At 40.9% G+C, this 19,778-nt stretch overlaps 1 protein-coding gene across 15 annotated transcripts in view; it reads left to right on the top strand.

Annotated features, from left to right (window-relative positions):
* The window catches only part of macf1a (microtubule actin crosslinking factor 1a), a 177,819-nt gene that overhangs the window by 128,638 nt on the left and 29,403 nt on the right, over positions 1-19,778 (top strand). For all 15 annotated transcript variants that reach the window (XM_081377086.1, XM_081377085.1, XM_081377089.1 and 12 more), the window contains 3 exons: positions 164-671; positions 1,176-2,170; positions 3,281-3,781. In XM_081377086.1, coding sequence (XP_081233212.1) covers positions 164-671; positions 1,176-2,170; positions 3,281-3,781 — 2,004 coding nt within the window. The remainder of the gene's footprint in view (positions 1-163; positions 672-1,175; positions 2,171-3,280; positions 3,782-19,778) is intronic.

Genomic DNA, 19,778 nt, shown 5'->3' with positions numbered 1-19,778 from the left:
AATAATAAACTGTTTAGAGCTATGTTGACATTTATGCAGTGTGTGGACGTCTATTCTTTATTTTTCAATCAATATCATGCCTTTCGTTGACATTGAATTTTTGTACTTGCTAATTGCTTTCACCACCAGTGTTCAATTTAAATGCATTTCTTTATCCCGTCAGTTCATGCTACGTGAGTTTGAGACACGGCAACCCCAGTTTGACCAGCTGACTCAGGCGGCAGAGGGAATCCTCTCTCCAACTGGAGACGAGGGTTCTAGAGATGAACAGGACCTAGAGGAGGTGAGGCAGGAGCTGGCAGACATTTCACAGCAGTGGGGAGACCTCACCTCTCGCCTCACGGGCCGCTCGCAGAAGATCGACCAGGCACAGGGAACCAGCGAGCACTACCTGGCCCTTCTCAGGGAGCTCTCTCAGAGTGTGGCCAATCTAGGCGAGAGGCTAGATGCGCAGGCCTCTCTAAGCGCTCAACCCGAAGCCCTACGCCGTAGGCTTCAGGAAACAGGGGAGATCCGCTCTGAGCTGGAACAGAGACGGGGTCAACTGGCCCAGGCTGAGCAGCTGTGTGAGGAGCTCAGCACAATTGTGGCCGAACCGTATCTCAGAGATGAGTTACACAAGAGACTGGAGAGTGTGAGCGGCCCCCTCAAGAACCTAGAAGAACGGGCTGGTGAGTAACATTTACCGAAATGCAGGGTCAGAAATTAACTTTTCCATTAAGGGGCAATATTTGCCCACTGGAATTTGAATCAAATTATTTATAATTTCATAATTGTGTTGTCTTTTATTTAAAATAATTATATTTAACCAATTATTTAAATCAATTAGAATACTATAGACTGTTACCAATAAAATTGTATTAACATCAACAAAAGCCATTTTACACTGCAAAGGTAGAAAAGAAGCTGCATCTGACATGGTATTAATGTTTGTGGAAAGGTGGAATATATGTATTTACACAAAAACTGCATAATGTAAATAGACTACATAAATAATAATAATACTATTTATTATTATATAAACTTTAGTAGTAATTGACTGTGCAGAGGATTTTCTGTTAGTTTTGGTGGCATTTTTGCTCCAAACCCCAATAATCTCTCACCCTGCCATACTATATGGTTTTGTGCATGTACTGTATATAATAGTAACCAGCCCTCTCACTGCTGTCTTTCAGCTGATGGCTTGTCCCAGCTGCAGGCCGCCCTTTCCAGCACTCAACAGTTCCAACAGATGTTTGACGAGCTTCGTGGCTGGTTGGATGGGCAGGCTGGGAGTCACACAGCTGGTATTTCTGAAGCTCTCCCTTGCCAACCTGACACTCTGAAGACCCTTCTCGCCCAACAAGAGGATATCCAGCGAGCCATGGCACAACAACGTGGATCCTATGAGCTCATCCAGGCCGAGGGGGCATCTCTACTGGCATCCCTCCCTGCTGGAGATGAGCGATTAGCCCTACAAACTCGATTAAACGCCTTACGGCAAGACTGGGAGGCCATGAACCAACAGATCACTGAGAAACACTGTCGAATAAAAGAAACGCTGTCCCGTGCTGAGCTGTACCAACAACATCGCAATGAGCTTGTACCTTGGGTTGCAGAATGTGAGGAAAGGGAGGCTGAGATCCACCCATCGCTGGATCCCGCCGCTTTAGACGAGGCTTTGCAAAAGGCTAGACAGTTGAGTCTGGACTTAGATCGTCGTCGCCCCCTCTTAGAGTCTCTGAACACGGCAGCCGATCAGCTGCTGGAGCAGAGCTGTGTTGGTGAAGAGGAAGTGAGGGATGACAAGGCTCAGCTTAATCGCAGGATAGACAGCCTCTCTGAGCGACTACAGGGACGCACGGCTCAGCTAGAAGAGTTGGGGAGCAGACTGAAGGAGTTTGAAGATGGCAGACTGGCTGTGGAGAGAAGGCTCGAAGCAGCCAAGCATCAGATCGAGGTTCAGGAGGCACTTGGGCCACAAGCTTGTAGCAACAAAAGCCTGGAGCGTTTGCGTAGCCAACAGGAACTGTTAAACTCTGTACAGCCGCAGGTGGTGTACCTGCGAAACCTGGCTCAGGGGCTGCTGCAGGACGCACCCGAGATATCCGGGGCCGGCGAAGATGGCGGCCAGAGGCTAATGCAGCAAGCTCGTGATACCGAAAAAGAGTTTGAAGAAGTTACTGAGAAGGTGAGAGAATCTGCACATGATCAGGAGCCTCTGGAATGTGTCAGGTCTCAGGCGGTAGTTGGGATATATATATAACCTGATCTGTAGTTTATGTCTGCGCTCATGCCGTATATTCTAAATACGACTTTTACTAGTCTTTTTTTTTACTGTTGGTCCAGATTTGTCTTGTTCATTTTTAATAGTTTGTAGTCAAAAGAGTAACATTACCATTCCTGTTATGCAATACCTTTTGAACTCTTAACTTATATATGTACAATATATATGCATAACAGGAATGGTAATGTTACACTTTTGACTACAAACTATTAAAAATGAACAAGACCAACAGTAAAAAAAAAAGACCTGTAAAAGTCGTATTTAGCATATACGGCATGAACGCAGACATAAACTACAGATCAGGTTATATATATATCCCAACTACCGCCTGACACATTCCAGTATACATATATAAGTATAAGTATAAGTATATATATATATATATACAGCAGAAATATTCAGAAATATCCTGTGGTCAAGCTCAGATACTTGACATTTTTTACTATAATTTTATATCAAATTATTCACATAATGGCAAGAAAATATTCAGGAGAACACCTAAATCAACTCACTTTTATTTATATAGCGCTTTATACAATACACATTGTTTGAAAGCAGCTTTACAGGGCTAAACAGGAAAGTAAGGATTCAATTATGCAAACAGAGCTCAAATCTGCTGTAAAGCACCAGTGTGACTGTTCAGCTGAGCTCAGTTCGGTGTTGATTCAGTTAGATTCAATTACTTTGTAAAGATCATCAAATATGAAATGAGTTCAATTCAGCTATAAAGCGGCTCTGTAGAAAACAGTGATGTCATCGTCCAGCTCAGTTGGGTTCGGTTAAATGATAGAAATCAAGAGAAAAGGTTGTTATTGTGAAATATTGTTATTGTTTGTTGTTGTTACTCATATTAGGGAAATATGTTTAAATTGTTACTTATTATATTAATATTAAAATATTTTAACGAAACATTTAGAAACATATGATTGGGTAATGAACATCCACTGCATAGTAGAAATGGCCCACAATCTCAGCTCCATTTACCTGCATGTGTCCCCTTTCTTTTCCCTACAGACTGAGCAATGCTGCTCATCCTTGGAGTCCCGGTTGCAGGGCGTGGGAGAGGTCCAGTCACATGTTCGAGACATTTTCTCCCGCCTCTCTGATTTGGATGATGAGCTGGACAGCCTTAGCCCTGTGGGTCGAGATGCTGATTCCTTAGCTTCGCAGGCTGACGCTGTCAGGGGCTTCCTGAGCCGACTTGATGCCCTCCGTGCCGAGCTGGAGGGTCATGGTGGGGAATGCACAACTATGCTGCGTAGAGAGGGGAGCTCTCCTGATCTTCTGGCCCTCAGAAGAGAAACCGAAGCCCTAAACCGACAGGCAGGCAAGCTGACAGAGCGAGGCCAGAACCGTCTGGCACTCATAGAAGCAGCAGAAGAACGTGTTAAGGAGTTCTACGCCCGGCTGGCTGACCTACAGGGGTTGCTGGGACGGGCAGAGGAGGTGCTGAACACACAGGCCGTCGTGGGGACAGAAGTGGAGGTCATTAAACAGCAACTTCAAGAATTCAAGGTAGGAAAATATTTAGCAAACTGTATATTTTTGTGTGTACTGTAGCTTTCATTTGCAATATCAGAATCCATTGTGTGCTAACCACTGTTAGCTAACAATATTCATATGCCACAGGAGGTTCTAAGGCTTCAGTCTCAGAGGGGCTCAACCCGCCTACCTAAGCATGAGCTCATGTGGCACAGTCTTGTTTTTCTCAATATCTAAACAAGGTCTAGCAAAGCCCTCGTCATGCAAAATGTGGTTTACCGAAGTATGACGTGTTCCTGAATCAGACATCCTACCCCTAAATTCAGTGGGCAATGTTTTGCTGATAATGCAGGATGATGTTCCTGAACCAGCAAAGGCTTTTGATCCAGGAACATGTCCTAATTGTGTAAATCACATGCATGTATTTACATATACATGTATTTAAAATGAGATTAGAAAAAAAGCTCCAGGTTTGTTGAGCTTGTTTGTAGGGCTGCACTATTTGGACAATTTATTTTTTATTATTACTAAATAAAAGATTAAACAAAAAATAAATATTACTATTGTAATATTTCACAGTAAAATAAACTAAAATTGTATTTAAGAAAAATATTATCAAGCTTTAATTGTGGTGGTAAATCCAAGGAAGCCCCCTCTCTTTTGTTGACAACTGCTGGTTTATAAGCACTTTTTACAAGTGCTGCGTTCCCAAATGCACATTATAAGCGTATCACTCTATACGTATATTTATTTAATTAAATCACAACTTTTGCAATTTAATAATCACACAACTTTTGCACTTTAGTAATCACACTAAGCCAAATTGTGATTTCGGTTTTATTTTGACCCATTTGCATCTTAAAACCTACCGAGCAATCTGAATTCAGGTGCACACTCTCTGAGCTCTTGCCCCTCAAATGTGTGTTTAAAAGAGAAAAGCAAGGAAAATGTGTCCAGATCTGTGTGGTACTTTTAATATATCCCTTGATAAATCCTCCTTTCCCAACATGTTCTTGCTGTTTTCCTCCTATCCTCTCTGACGGTGGCAAGAGAATAAGGTGAGACATGTCAGCTCTTACTTAGAGTGGGCTGCTCGAGTTCACCTTTCCTCCCGTCCGTCTGATGAAATGTCTTTATCTCTCTTACTCATGCCTCTTGAGGGTGGTGAAAGAAAGGAGAGTGTGAGAGTAAAGAGTTGTAGGTGTAAGTGGGAAGGATTGGAGATGAGGAAATGACGGATGTAGTGGGTGTCCGAGACCTCCAGGAGCAGGAGAGTGAATCAGTGCTATAGAAAATATGTCTTGCTGAGACTGAATCATTCCTTCCTCTGCCATGTTTGATTGCTCAGCAACAACAGTATGCGTAGTTTAAAAGACTCCGTGGTATTGAAGTAGTCGAGTGACCTTTAACTGAACATTTAAAGATTTTAAATGGCAGCATTTATCATCAAAGACTTTTAGAAGTTCTTGGAATTTGGGATAAAGGGTGAAATTTGTCATTGTGTCATTTGTGTTCTTCAGAGACTTTATAATTTCATGCGAGGTAAATCTTCCATTGTGGGTTTTTTTCTTTTTCTTTTTTTTTTTTCATAGTACTGCATCCCTCTGTTCAGTGCTAACACTGAGAGCTCATTAATGATGTCACCACTGTGATGGACACTGAGATAAATCTGACCACACAACTAATCTCTGTCAGCCCACTGTGTCAATATGGAAGCATAAGAAGGGAGGAAAAAAAGACAAAAGAGCTGGGGACACTTTGCTGTTTATCAGTCATGCGACGAGTGGAGACAATAAAATAGTTTTAGATATACTAGCAGATTTATATATATTAGTAGTGTTCAAAGGTTTGGGGTCAATTCGTTGTTGTTTTTTTAAAGAAATAAATACTTTTATTCAGAAAGGATGCATTAAATTGATCAAAAGTGACAGTAAAGACATTTATAATGCAAGATTTCTATTTCAAATAATTATTTTTTTTTTACTTTCTATTTATCAAAGAATCCTGAAAAAAAAAAAAATTATGGTTTTCACAAAAAAATATTAATCAGGCCAACTGTTTTCAAAACCGATAATAAAAATAAAAAATAAAAATGTTCCAAATCAGTAGATTATAATAATTTCTGAAGGATCATGTTACACTGAAGACGCTCATGTTAGACTGAAGATGCTTTGCATCACAGGATTAAATTACATTTTAAAGTGTAATACTGTTTTACTGTAGTATTATTATTATTATTATTATTATTATTATTATTATAAATGTAGCATTGGTGAAAAGACTTTTCGAGTTTTCAAAGACTTTTTAACTTATCCTCATTAACATACACCACCTGAGGAAGAAGTCTTTCCACACATTTTTTCCATTTTTGAGTATTCTGTTTTTCCACTACTTGTCTACCCACTTGCTTGTCTCATAGCTTTACTCCTGCCTCATCTAGGCGTAGTGGTCTAATAAAGCTCTCAAACACATTTTTAACAATATGGTTGACTGAATGCACGGCATCACCCATTTTCTCTTCTTCTGCTTTTCTTTCTTTCTCTCTTATTCTCTCATGGGTGCTAAATGAAAGCAGGTTGTATAGATGTGATTAAGAGCACATCACAGGCAGACAGACAGAGGGGCATAAAAGGGACTGAATAGAGGACTATGAATAAGTGGGTGTTGTCGATATGGTTAACAGTGACAGTCAAGTGGATGTCTAATCAATACAGCGTGAAGTGGAGTTCAAGAATGAAGTCAAAGCCAGCACAGTATATTAAGTACAATGGGCTTCAGTCGTGTTGATGTTGAAAATCTTGGATACACTATTCTAACATCCAAGTTTATTTCCTACTAGATTTCTCTTTCTGTCAGGAAATATATATATATTTTTTAAAATGTATTGAATTGAGTTTATTGAATAATCCTAATTGTCTTTCTCAATGCTGTGATCAGCACACATTCAGTCAGTGGTATTATAACAAAGGCAGTGGAAAATTACTGCTACTCTATATTGTCTTGTGACCTTGAAATGGAGACAGCCATGTATTTCAAACTCTTGAAGACGGTACAAGACACAAAGTGAGATATAATAGTAAAAATAATATAAATAAAAAAATTATAAATATAATTTTTTCTTTTTTTATAAATATTTTTTTCTTTTTATTATATTATTTATTCATTGTATATTAAATATTTTCATAAAAGAAAGTACTAAGATATCATTTTTCACTAACATTATTATACTGCTGTTAATGTTATGCTGCATGAATATAATTTGTAACAGTAAAAAAAATGCACAATAGACGCATTTTCACAAGTGGACTTTTGAACCCCACTGTATGTATTTGTAGTCTAGAGGTTATTTTTAGGAAGCTGAGGAGATGAGATCTCATTCATTACAAAGAGGAAAAAGAGAAAGATGAATAAAATGTGTTCAGAAAGACATCCTTGGGATTCATCCAACTTGGCTCCAAGCACTTGTCTTTTTTCATCTTTTTTGCCCCATTTCTCTCTTTTTGTCTTCCACTTTGTAATGAAATATCGTAAGATAAATTTGAGTGCAGCCCGTTCGTCTGCCACGAGATAGTCTGCTCTCATTTTCGCCTCACTCCATGCAAGCCAGACTCCATTTCAAAGACACCAAATCCAAAATGATGTCATTGCTCAGAGGGGTGGAGAGGGGAGGGTGATCCTGTGTGTGTGTGTCTGAGAGGTTTTTTTGTTGTGCAAGCTCCGTCAGGGCAGCTGCGGGGGGCATGGGGTATTAAGAGAAGGTGTCAGATTAGTCAGTGTCATTGTTTAGCTTTTTTCAACAATGAGCGTATTGAGATGTTGTGGAAATCGGTTGGAGAGAGCTAGGGCTTTTCACACTTATGACTTCAATGTGAAATGTCTAGCCTGTGTCGTCCAGTGTTTCCTGTCTGAATATGTTCTCATATTTATCAGCAGGCGTGTGCTATAGGGTGACATGTAGACACAGAAGGTGTGTTTGTATGTTGTGGGAGTGTGTCCGCAGGTCCATGTGTGAGAATGTTTCTAATTCCAGTCCGTGTGGAGCGTCCGGCATCCCAGCTGTCTCCCCACCCTCAACCCTGGAAACACACTCACACATGTACACATAACCAGGGTGTGGTTGCCCCCTCCTTAAAATTCCTGTCCCTTACGTACTCTTGTGTGCTCCCATGTCGGTCTGTCCCAGAGCAGCTGAGGCTTGAGCCAGCGGGGCCAGATGAAGTGCTAGATTGGAGTAAAGCGAGGGCCCCTTGTCCAACTGGGAATTCCTTCGCAGGGCTGTTGGGATGAGGGAATGGCTTCTAAATCAAATCAGGTTGTCCACGCTGTCCTCAACCTTGCCACTTATATCTTCACTCCCTTTACTCCTCCATCACTCTTGCTGGTTTGTCTATTTTTATCGACCTCTTTTTACGTAGTTTGAGATCACAGCTTTTCTTCCACAAAAACAACTTTGGAGACTGTCATGACCTGCCCTACCCCCACCCAAACCTTAGGGGTTTCCCTTTAACTCATCAATCTTGTGGCCTCCCAGTCAAATAAGAAGATTAGCCCTGGGTTTTCCTGGAAAAATGAATTTATCACTATATAAATATCACTAGATAACTCATTGCAAGAACTTTACATTACATTACCTTATTGCAAAGTAAAGTAATGTAAAGTTCTTGCAATGAGTTATATTAACATGGTGAATCTCTTCTGTCATATTTCACCCCAAATAAAAATGAAATTAAAATGTGCATTTGTTACTTGGCCTAGTTTTAGGACCATAATGATAATAATAATAATTTTGGCATCATTTTTGTATCAGTTATACTTACAAATCAGTGTAATGGAAAAAAAATATTCCTGTTATGTTTTCAAATATATTTTATTTGTATCATGTAAATAATTTATTGTAATTACTATAAAATTCTTCAGAAGTGAAAAGTGATTTAATAATGTACTGACTGCGAAATATTTTAATGGTACTTTTCCATGAGCTTTGATGAAAGGGTTAGGGTACACTTTGTATGAACCTTACCTGTATGAATCTTATCAGGCTTGCAATTGGGCCTAGTTAACTCTGTATTTCTACCTGTTTCCAGTCTATGATCGTGGTGATACTAAATGTTTTTGTAGCCTCAGATAACGTTTTGTGGTTAAGCATTTCTGTGCCATGTCTCAGCGATCTCTAATGTCATTCTAGTGTAATTTCCATATCTGCAGTTTCCCTGTAACATCTTTCACCTGTAAATGTATCATTTATATCAGTTTGCTCATATTCAGTTTATTTTTTGCACTAAGGGGTTGATTAAATTAGGATTAGGACTAATCTGATTGCTTAATTTCTCTAAATTGACCCGGTTCTATACATCACACACGGGCACTTGAGTGTGTATGCACTTATGTGTGTGTTATGTCATGCTCTCTCTAGCTGTTCCCATTGCCTGGTATTGTTTCAGCTGTTGTGCATTACTGTGGCATTCCATAGAAAAGCCCACTTTCCTTTCCAGTTAGTCTCAATTAGCTCACCAACAGAAATAAATAGGAACTTAATGTAAATAGGGTTACTCCACTGACATTTGGAAATAATTACCAAGATAATAATCAATGTTTTGACTGAAGTCAAATGTGGGAACAAGGCTGTGATGGAGATTTTTATTTTAGATGGTTTATTTTTTTCCTAAATAACATAGTTTTAATATTAACTAAATGTTAAGCTTTAGGTAAATGCTTTATGTGCTAATGTGTTCATTCATACATTCAAAACCTATTTTATTGCTTTAATTTTGTGGCAAGACCAGACTCTTTTCCTTTTTCTTAGCAGAGGTGTTTGTATTCCTGTCTCTACTCCATATGTCTTTCTGTCTGTGGTGGTGGTGAGAGAGAACAATGCACACATTGAGTCATTCAGGTAAAGCCATGGTGGTTAATTATAAATCTACTGCTGAGATAGAGAAAATGAGAGACATGCTACCTAGTAACCAGTGTGGCAAAGGGAACGAGAGAAGAGGGGGGTAAATGAACAACTGAAACAAACAGACGAGGCTTTCAGTACCTTTTCACTTATAGTGCAATCAGGCAGGAAGAGAGAGAGTAGCAAGAGTAGCGGGCAAGCAACAAAGATAAAGAAGGAAAACAAAATCAACAGGTGCTCTGCTGAGGCAACAAATAACCCTCTAAGTCAATAATGTTCTCAGGCCTCGTGCTTGTTTTGCTGAGTGACCACCAGTCTTTAAAAGGGGCTGCTTTAGTACAAGACACAAAGCACTAGTAGCACTTTACTTATGCCAATCAGTTCAGTTCCAACCACAGAGTCTGTGTAGGGGATTTTGGGGTTTGAACCCCTCCCTCTTCCTGTCTGAGTCAAGACTGTGACTCTTTAACCAGGCGTGACTGGCCAAATGACCAGTCACTGAAAGAATGAGGAAAAGTAGAGTGGGGGATGCACCAGTCAAACAGTCATGAATTTAATTGATATAAGGAAGTGCAATGAGAAGAGGAGGGTTTAGACTGGTTACACGTACAGCCAGGATAGGTTTAGATTCATTGTTTTGGTCAATTACTTTGTTTTGTGTACAAATGTATTACTTTTTTTCCTCCAATTGTGTCTGGGATGCACATGTGTCCGGCTTCAAATTTGCTTAGGATTATGGCTCACTGAAACCTAGTTTTATGTGGTTAGAGGGAGAGAGCACAAGCACCAGCAAAATGGACAACAAACCTCTTTTGTCTCTGTAGGGAGGTTTGTGTTAGAAGCAGCCATAACAGCTGCAACCCAACTGACACAGAGGGGGAAAGAGTTTATAAAAAAGACAGAGAATTTAGCTTGCTTGATATGCAGGCCACGGGGAGCGTGGTGTTTCAGAGCAACAGTTAGATATCTGAAGACTAACAAGCCCCTCCCCCACTTCATGTGTGAGTGTGTGTATTTTTCTGCATGCATTTGTGTGAAGAATAGGCAGACATGTGTTTGGTGTTTATTCTCTGCTGGAGCTTCTTAAAGGAATAGTTCAAAATTTACTGCTATCATTTACTGACCCTTATTGAGTCTAATCCCAAACCTGTATGACTTTCCTTCTTCCCTGAACAAAAAAGTACAAATTTTGAAGAATTTCCCATGCAGTCACAATGAATGGGTACTAAAGCCTTTCAGCAGGGGCTTGTGAGCTATATTCCAAGTCTTCTGAAGTCATATGATTGCTTTGTGTGAGGAATGCATCAAAAAAGTTTTTGACATGTTAATGATTCATTAGAGAATGTCCAATGTATCAGTGAATAATGATATATACATCAGTCTATTTGTATAATATAGCACACAAAAATTAAAGCGCACTCTTTAAAGCTTCAGTCCCTGTTCAATGTAATTGCATATAAAAAAAGAACTTAGAAAACATTTCCCCTCCAAAATGTCTCCTTTTATGTTGCACAGAAGAAGAAAGTAATGCAAGTTTAGAGTACATGATCGATTTTTCTTTTTTTTGGTGATCTATCCCTTTACATTCTGAAGAAAGGATAGACTTGTAATCTGTGCAATAAAACTAAGAAAAATGAGATGCAAAACAAAATACACATTAAAATATTGAAAGCTCACATTTTGTACTCCCATTTCATGCTGGTCTGGGTCGGTGGACACTTCACGGTGGAATGTTCATTCATTTTTGTTATGTTATCCTGTAGCACCTCATCAGAGGCCCCAGTACCACCCCCAGCCCCCTTATGCTCTCTGCTGACAGGATTGTGTTACAGAAGAGTAGCAGACGGGAATGCACAAGTGGGGTGTGTGAATATGGCAGACTTTTGTATGTCCTTCTGTATTGTTTTGCTGTTACAGAAGGCCCATCTTAGAAAGAAGGGAGGGAGGTTACTGAACAGTGAGAGGGAATGTGTGCAAGGGATTTTTGCTTCCACGTATGGCAGTTTATTTGAGGGGGGAAAGAAGGGCAGCCGTTATTTCTTTAAATCCCTCTTGCAAGCTCCCTCCTCTTTCCCCCACTCACCACTCCCACTTTAGTTATCGTTTTCACTCTCACTTTTCCTGTCTGTTTATCTATTGTGCTCTAGAGTTTGTGGTTTGCTTCAGGCATTTGCTCTTTTTTGAGTGGGAGTTTTTATCCCAGCTGATTCAGGTTTAGATTACAGCAAAGTGATGAATATCACAATTACAAACTGAAAATAAGCTTTATCATTGAAGCTCACTATAAACATGATAGAAGAAAACTCTTAGCGAGAGCATGTAGCTCCTCTTCTTCAATACCGCTTCGTTTACATAGATGGTTGCTATAGAGCTTAGAATGTGATAAGCTACTCCTGCTGTCCAGTGATTCTGCAGAAACACGTCAGATCCCCAAATTGGTCACTCCCACTGACTCCATGGTCCCTCCTCCCACTCACTTTATCTTGGGCTCACTCCTCTAGCCTTGTCTCGCATGTTTTTTTGGAAGGGGAAACCGGCATGATTGGACCACTTCCTGTGTTTTAAAACCATAGCAGGAAACAGAACAAACGGAGCTGGATTCAAACAAAAACAGGGAGAGCGAGAGAGAAAGAAGGGAGAGAGAGCAAGAGAAAAAAAGAGAGGCGAGTGTGTGTGAGAGAGAGAGAGGGGGGAGTGAACGAGAGAGGAAAACTGGGAGATTTTTTTAGCAGCTGCAAACCATTTCAGCTGTGAAGTGGCTTTAGAACAGACAGAGAAAAGCGTGTATGTGAAAGAAAGCCTGCACAGGAAGAAATCAGAGAAAAGACGAGCAAAAACTTGCGTGGATTCTAGCTGAGCTGTGTTTGGAGTACTGAAAGAAGAAAATAAGAGAACGGGGAGTGTGTCCGGGGATTGTCTGGAAATCACAGTGCCTGAAGTGCAAGGCAGCACTTGGAATGAAGCTCTGTCTGGGTCTCTGCCTTCTGGATACAGTCCCTTGACTCTCAACTCTCTCCCCGGCTGAACTGGACTCACTGGATCTACATACCCTCAACCCTTCTGGACACAGACACCTTTTGGACCCTTATATTTTCCCCCAAGTGCTGAATGAAAGGATTGCAACAAAAAAAAAACATTTTCATGTTTGAAGAACGTCTTTTTTTACTTTAAATATGAAATGAACATGTCACAAAGAGTGTTGGATTTCATTGATTTCAATCCCTTGTGCTCAGTCTGCTGAAGAGGGCAAGATAAAAGAGAATGATGAGGTATTTCAGGCACAGATGGCTTCTCTTCCTGACATGCTCTATTAATGCTTCATTATAGGATTAAAAAGAGGAAGCAGAAATTGATAAAGAATACACAGCAGGAAAACTGGTAGGACTGTCCGACGAGTGAGTCCGTTATGGTTTTATGATTGTTTCTTTAAATATCTTTAGTGTTATCAAGTAAGTTTTACAGTTTTTTTGTTTTTTTTTTGTCAAGATGCCTTGTTTTTCGAAATACTTCCAAGGAATTATGTCTATTACATTATGTTCTTAGAAGAAAAGGGAGATGAGAGACAAAATCTCCTGACTGGCACTTTTTGGTTTTCTTTGCCGAACTCAGTTTTATGTAACAGAGTGTGGATATCTCACCTTAAAAGGAGCCTCATACAGCTTTGGCTGCTGCTCTTGGAGATGGTGAAAGTAGCTGAAGCCCCGCATTGATTTTTCCTGTTGTGGCAGCAGGAAGGAGAGTCGAGAGGAAGCAGCACTAAGGAAGGAAAGGATTTTGGATTTTGCTCTTGTTTTGAGGGTTTAGGACTCAGAAGGGAAACAAAGGAATATTGTCCATAAGGGATGTTATTATCCTGTTATGGATTTTGGATGTCTCACTCAGACACTTACCAGCTTTTTGTATATTTTTCTTAATATTTAATATGTCGCTGCACAGATCTATCCATGCAAAGGAGACATTTCTAATGCATTTCAGCATTGCACGTGCAGATGCCGACATGTAGCTCTGAATCAAGAGCTTGTACCTTTTCTTACTTGGATATTTATGCTGGATGTTGAGGATCGTAACAGATTGTATACTAAGAATCCAGTGCATGACTGTATGTGTGTGTTCAGAACTTCACTAATACTCACTGCAGGCTTTGTTTGTGGAATAGTAACCATCCCATCTCAGCCCCTTGAGGGCGCTGTAGTTTGGGATGGGAAAACCTCTGAGCCGCCCGGACTGCTTGCGGCAGAACCCCAGGTGCCTTGGGAAGGGCGACGATGAGGAGGCATATATTGAGGACTGCTATGTACCACAGCGCTCAATTTATGACACCATGCGCATCAATGAGCAGATTGATCAAGGCTCAAAGCTCAGCCAGCCTTCTCGCAGCACTCTGGGCTCAGGGGGTGGTGAGGGAAGTACACTCTCCAGCAATGGGACTTTGGGAGCCGACATAGGTGGAGTATTTGTTGCACGAGGAGGGCCTTCTGATGCAGGTGTGAAAAAGCTGGATGAAAGAGTTATTTTTGATGCTCTGAAACTCACCGGTGACCCTCAGAGTATGTCACCTGTCGGAGGAGTCGGCTCTGGAGTGGTTATTCCTGCATCAAATTCAGCTGCCGTTGGGGCAGCTGTTGTGACAAAAAGGAGGCACCAGGGTGGTGACAAGAAGGACAATCCAAATCGACGTTCCTGGAAAGCTTTTATGCCCCCTACTTACCCTGAGTTTGCAGAACGTTTAGAGCTTTCACCTGGAGAGAGTGGAGAGAAACGTCTGTCTGGGGCTGGAATCCCAGTTTCTCCTCTCCATCCCGTGCCATCTTTATTAGCCTCATCTATTCCTTCTACATCATCGTCTCCTTTGGCAACACCTTTCTCACACTCCCTTGTCTCATCTGGAGGTCCTCAAACTCCTCCTGTCTCTAGCTCTCCTTCTTTCACTCCCACTGTTAGCCCAATTCTTTCCCATCTTCCTCATCCTCACAGACAAAAACAGCCACTCCAACTACACTCCCAAAAACTTGCTACTGCTCTGCACTCTCCCTCAAAAGAACAACCACCCTCAGAGACTACTACTTATGCTCAGCCGGACACTCCACAACCTAGTCCTAGTATCTCTCAACAGGCTGAGAGAAAGAGAGGCGAGCAGAGTAAACCAACTCCTGCCCCAATGTGTGTTAGAAGTGTCTCAGAAGATACTACTACAGCTAGAACCTCTGATAATGAGCAAGACTCACCACTACTGGAACATGACCAAGACACTGTTCCACTAATACCTCCAAAACCAGTATTTTGTCCCCCCACTAAAGCCCGTACCTGGCCCCGCAGTATGAGGGGTAGTAAAAGGTCACTTGGCCATGGAAGGGTTCTCCCTATCCTGCCACCACTGCCCCCCATTCTTGGTGAGGAGAGTGATGAGGAATCTTTGTACCTGTTGGATCCTCCATCACCTTTCCTGCAAGAAGGAGAGGGACTTAATTATGGGGGTTTGCCCCTGTCTCCCTGTATCAGTCAGGAGGGTGGTGAGAATGGTTTATTGGGCTGGCCACCTCCTACTGGTGGGCTAAGAGAGAAGACGGCCTCTGAACTTTGCTTTGAAGAAGATGAACGCAGAATCCTGGAGGAGTTAGAGGAGGATGAGATGGATAGAGAGCAAGAAAAGAAAGAAGAGGAGGAGAGACTGGAGATGGAGGAGAGAAATTGGCAAGCAGTGTTGAAACTGGAGAGCAGTGAAACATGTGGCTTATCTTGGGAAGTAGAAGAGGAGGAATCACAGATACAAGACTGGGAAACGCAACAACTTGCATCCTCAGGCCACTGGCCCCTTTTGACACCACCTGTAGGATTTGGAGGCTCAGAGGCCCCTAGTGCTTCCCCCTGCCCCAGCTCAGAGGCAGGTTCAGACGAACTCTTTCTTGAGCTGGAAAGACAGTGTTTGGAAGAAGACACAGACAAATCAACTGTTTCTGAGAAGAGGGATATTTCTCACACTTCTGAATACTCGGATACCTGTGACAACTTGCTTCAAGTGAAAATAGATCAAGCTGATGCCAGACATGAATGTGACATCACAGAACTGTATGATGAAGATTGTGTTGTGATGTCATCACATGACATCATATATCATGTAGAGCACACAGATCAGACTGAGCCATGTGTAACACAAATGAATCAAAACTCACCAGAATGTACGCAAAGCTGCTTTTCTCTTGAAGATATTGACCAAAGCCAAAACCAACTGAAAATATGTATTCCCTGTAATAGTGAAGGTTATAACCATGATCAAAATTATACTTCATATATAGCTGATGCAGATGATTTAGATTCTGAATCAAGTGGCATTCAATCCTTACAGCAAGATAGGACTATTCCATCTGAGACCATTCAGACTGTGAGCTATGAGCGACCAGATAGTTATTCAGATATAGGCATTGGAGCTTTATCAGATCATGAACAGCAAGACCAAGAGGAGGTATTGAAACAAGATGAGACATCTGACATTCATATCTCCTTACAGCATGGATTTTTCCCCCCAGAGAATTTGAATGCAGATGTTGAATGTAATATGAATCTTGGCATCTTTATGACTGATTTGGAACGGGTGGAAATTGAGGACAGTTTTCACCAGTCTCCAGAGTGCTCTGTCTTGGAAGATGAGGCAGAAAGTGAAGTTAGGAACAGTCACTGTGAGACTGTCTCTCATGAGGATGCAGTTTCCTCTGAGCCTGCTCAAGTAACTATGGAAATGACTTTTGACCAAGAGGGAGCTTTTTTTAAATCAGAGAAAGAAGAGATTTCAGTCTCCATGGAAGTATTTGTTGAAGAGGAGGTGTCATCACATGCGTGGGAAGTAACAGAGGCTGTTCAAGGGACCACAAGTACACCAAAATCAGATGCCTCATACCCACAGATAGACTCTCCCAATATCAGTATTGAATCTGCTCCACCTTCCCCTCTGCCCCTGAACATGACTACCACTAAACATGAGTCAAGAACAACAGGACTTGAAAGCAAAGATGGTGATGCTTTTGTTGCAACAGACAGTTTTGTTTATTTAGCTGTGGCTGTGCCACATCAGTATCATCAGGATGGTCCCCCATCTCCATCAGTGGAATCAGCCCCTCCGAGCCCCCTCCCAAAATGCTGCCCTGAGCCAGAGGAAGGGGCATTTCTCTCTTCCGATAGTTTTGTTTACCTGGCAGCCCCTGAGCGGCTTGTGTCTGATGGGGGCTCTGCTTGTGAAGACTGTCAGGATTTGGACTCTGAGTCAGAGGAGACCCGGTCAGGTGTTGACTTTGTACTTGGTTCAATGACTGGGGATAGCGAATGGGACTCAGATGGATCAGGCTTAGACACTGTGCACCAACAGAGGGACCAGTGGGAGCAACTAGAGCCAGGCCTTTTACATGGTCTTTTTAACGAGGCAGAGAATCAGACAAGCTCTCAGGAGTGTGTGGAATCATGTGACAATGACTATGAGGCCACCTGTGAAGCAAGATCTGTGGAAGAAATCTCACCAGTAAAACATGACCTTGATTTGGACACAAAGGTAAAATAACCTTCCTTAAGTTTATTGTTTTAGGTGGTCAGTGCAAAGGTAACACTGTCAGTTTAAAGGTTGACTATTCTAAACCAGCTGGTCCTTTTAGTGACCAGAAAAGAAACTTTAGAACAGTGACTCTCAAAATGTGTTCTGCATGTTAATTGACTGATTAAACAATAGGCCTAAATAAATAAAATAACTGTAGTTAGTTTAATTGGAAAAGAGAGGCTAATATATAAGATATAAGGTATAAAGTAAGGGTAATTTGTACACTTCTTTGGTGCCAACACAACTGTTGGTAATGGTTGGAAATAGTCAGTAGTTTTCCAGTATTCCCATAGTACTTTATACTCATAGTGTATGTTTGCTTAAAAAAATGCTTTTATTGAACAATAATGGAGCACATTTTGTTGGAAAATCAATCATAAAAGTTGATTTGTAAAAAAGTTTTTTATCCCACAATACTTTTAGTGTGTCAGTAGGAAATATAATTTTACATTTCTAAACAATCCTTTTGCCATTACTTGAAATAATCCAGTGAGATTTATATATGCACAAGGAATCTGATAACAGCCGGTATGATCCACACGGAGATCTGATCTTAACCATCGAGTCCATCTGGGATTACATGATGAAACAGAAAAAAACTGAGACAGACTAAATCCAGAAGAACTGCGGCAAAAGTCTCCAATATACTTGAAGAAACCTACATGCAAAGCTGCAGTACTGTGAAAAGTTATTTATGTAAACGTGCTGTAAAGTGAGGATGCTCTCAAAAATAATGTCATAAATAGATTTTATTTATCAATTAACTTCTATAAATCAAATCAATATTTGATTTGGTGTGACCACCCTTTGCTTTTAAAACAGCGTTTGTCCTCTGTACACTTGCTCTAGCTTTGCAGGGAGGTTTTGTCTTGGAGACGTTGCCACAGTTCTTCTGGATTTAGACTGTCTCAGTTTTCTGTAATCCCAGATGGACTCGATGATGGTGAGATCAGATCTCCGTGTGTAGCCTACCAACTGTTGTCAGACTCCTTGTGCATACCAAAATCTCCCTCGATTATTACAATTAATGGCAAAAGGAATGTTTTCCGAAGTTGCCCACCCACTGAAAAAATGCAATCAGACCAAAACAAAAGGTCTGTTTTTAATACACGTTGCACTTTTTCCGCCCCACCTTTTTCACATGCAAAAAGTAACATTTTTGATTGAACTTTTCTTGGTCTGATTGCATTTTTTCAGTGTGCGGGCAACTTTAGTTACTTGGTTGACATAACTTCTTTTGTTCTACGCACTTTTGTTCTCTCTCTTTTTTTGAGTGCATACAATTCTATTTGAAAAGGGAATGTTTGGAAATGTAAACATATTTCCTACTGACACACTACAGCATACAGCAAAAGATTTAAATAACCGGTATAATTTTTTTTTTTTTTTTTTTTAAATACTAACATGCCTAAGACTTTTGCTCAGTACTGATATATATACACTTTGTCTTAATGTCCAAGCATATCCTTTCATTGATCCTTCCGGTCCTTAATAGTGTGTTTGTGTTTAGTTTGAAGCAATGTGTGTTTTTGTTCATGGGGACCCAAACACAGACTTCTTATGTATGATTGGTTAATTCATTAATATTCATAATCACTATTGTCTGAAATGTCTTCAGGCGCATAGTATGTGTATATCCTTGGATTCTTTGTGCATTGCAGTGGGGATCACGTGAACACAAACAATCTCGTTGAGTTAAAAAAGCATGCTTACTCCAAAGTATTCAAACCCTAGTGATGGGTTGTGTGTTTGGTTTCAGGCAAATGGGTTTGTGCACACATTTGCATGCGTTTGCTTTTTTCTGCCTGTTTGAGCACTGCTTTGTCTAAGTGAGCACACTGTATGTGTCTGAATAAGATTTAGGAGTCAAAAAACAGACAGGAATGTTTTTTGTAAATACATGTTACATTTCTTGACATAATGTGAGTGTGCGCTTGACATTCTCTCTAAGCTGTCGTGACAAGGCCTGTGTCTGCTCTGCTTCACAGTGACAGTGGCGGATGGCCGAGAGACTGCCTGTTAGTTCTTAAGCTTTCTGGATGGTTATTACATTACTATCAGCCTGACTGATCATCCACATCTCATTTGACCCTCTGCCTGGGCCAAATCTGCCTTTCTGTATGGTCACTCCCAAAACTCCCCATCCCTTCAAGTGTAATCAGATGCAGGAACCCTATCAGGCTGGATTTGGGTAGAGAGGATTATAGCAACTGAGGGACTGAACAGGATCAGCTAGCAAATTATATTTAAACTTGGTTGGGATTAAAAAAAATTAAAAGAGCAGAACAAAATTACTGATTTGAGGGGTGGCTGTCATCCAGTCAGTTGTCAACTCAAAATCTCATCCCACTTCAAATCCCCCTCTTTTCTTCACAGCTACAGTCTGTTGGTGCTGCAATTGAGATAAGGAAATGAGAAATAAACATCAGGCCCTGTAAGAAGAGCCACATTTGGTAGTAACACACAAACACTGTATAAAGTTGTTGGAAATGTAAACAGATGATAAGGACATGTCAGTCCTATCAACGCAGGGCCAGACTCTCGCCCCCGCAATG

Source organism: Scardinius erythrophthalmus (genome assembly GCF_964197995.2).
Source record: "Scardinius erythrophthalmus genome assembly, chromosome: 10".
NCBI classification, from domain to species: domain Eukaryota; kingdom Metazoa; phylum Chordata; class Actinopteri; order Cypriniformes; family Leuciscidae; genus Scardinius; species Scardinius erythrophthalmus.
Note: the sequence above shows the minus strand (reverse complement) of the source record. Positions and strands in the feature narration are given on the sequence as shown.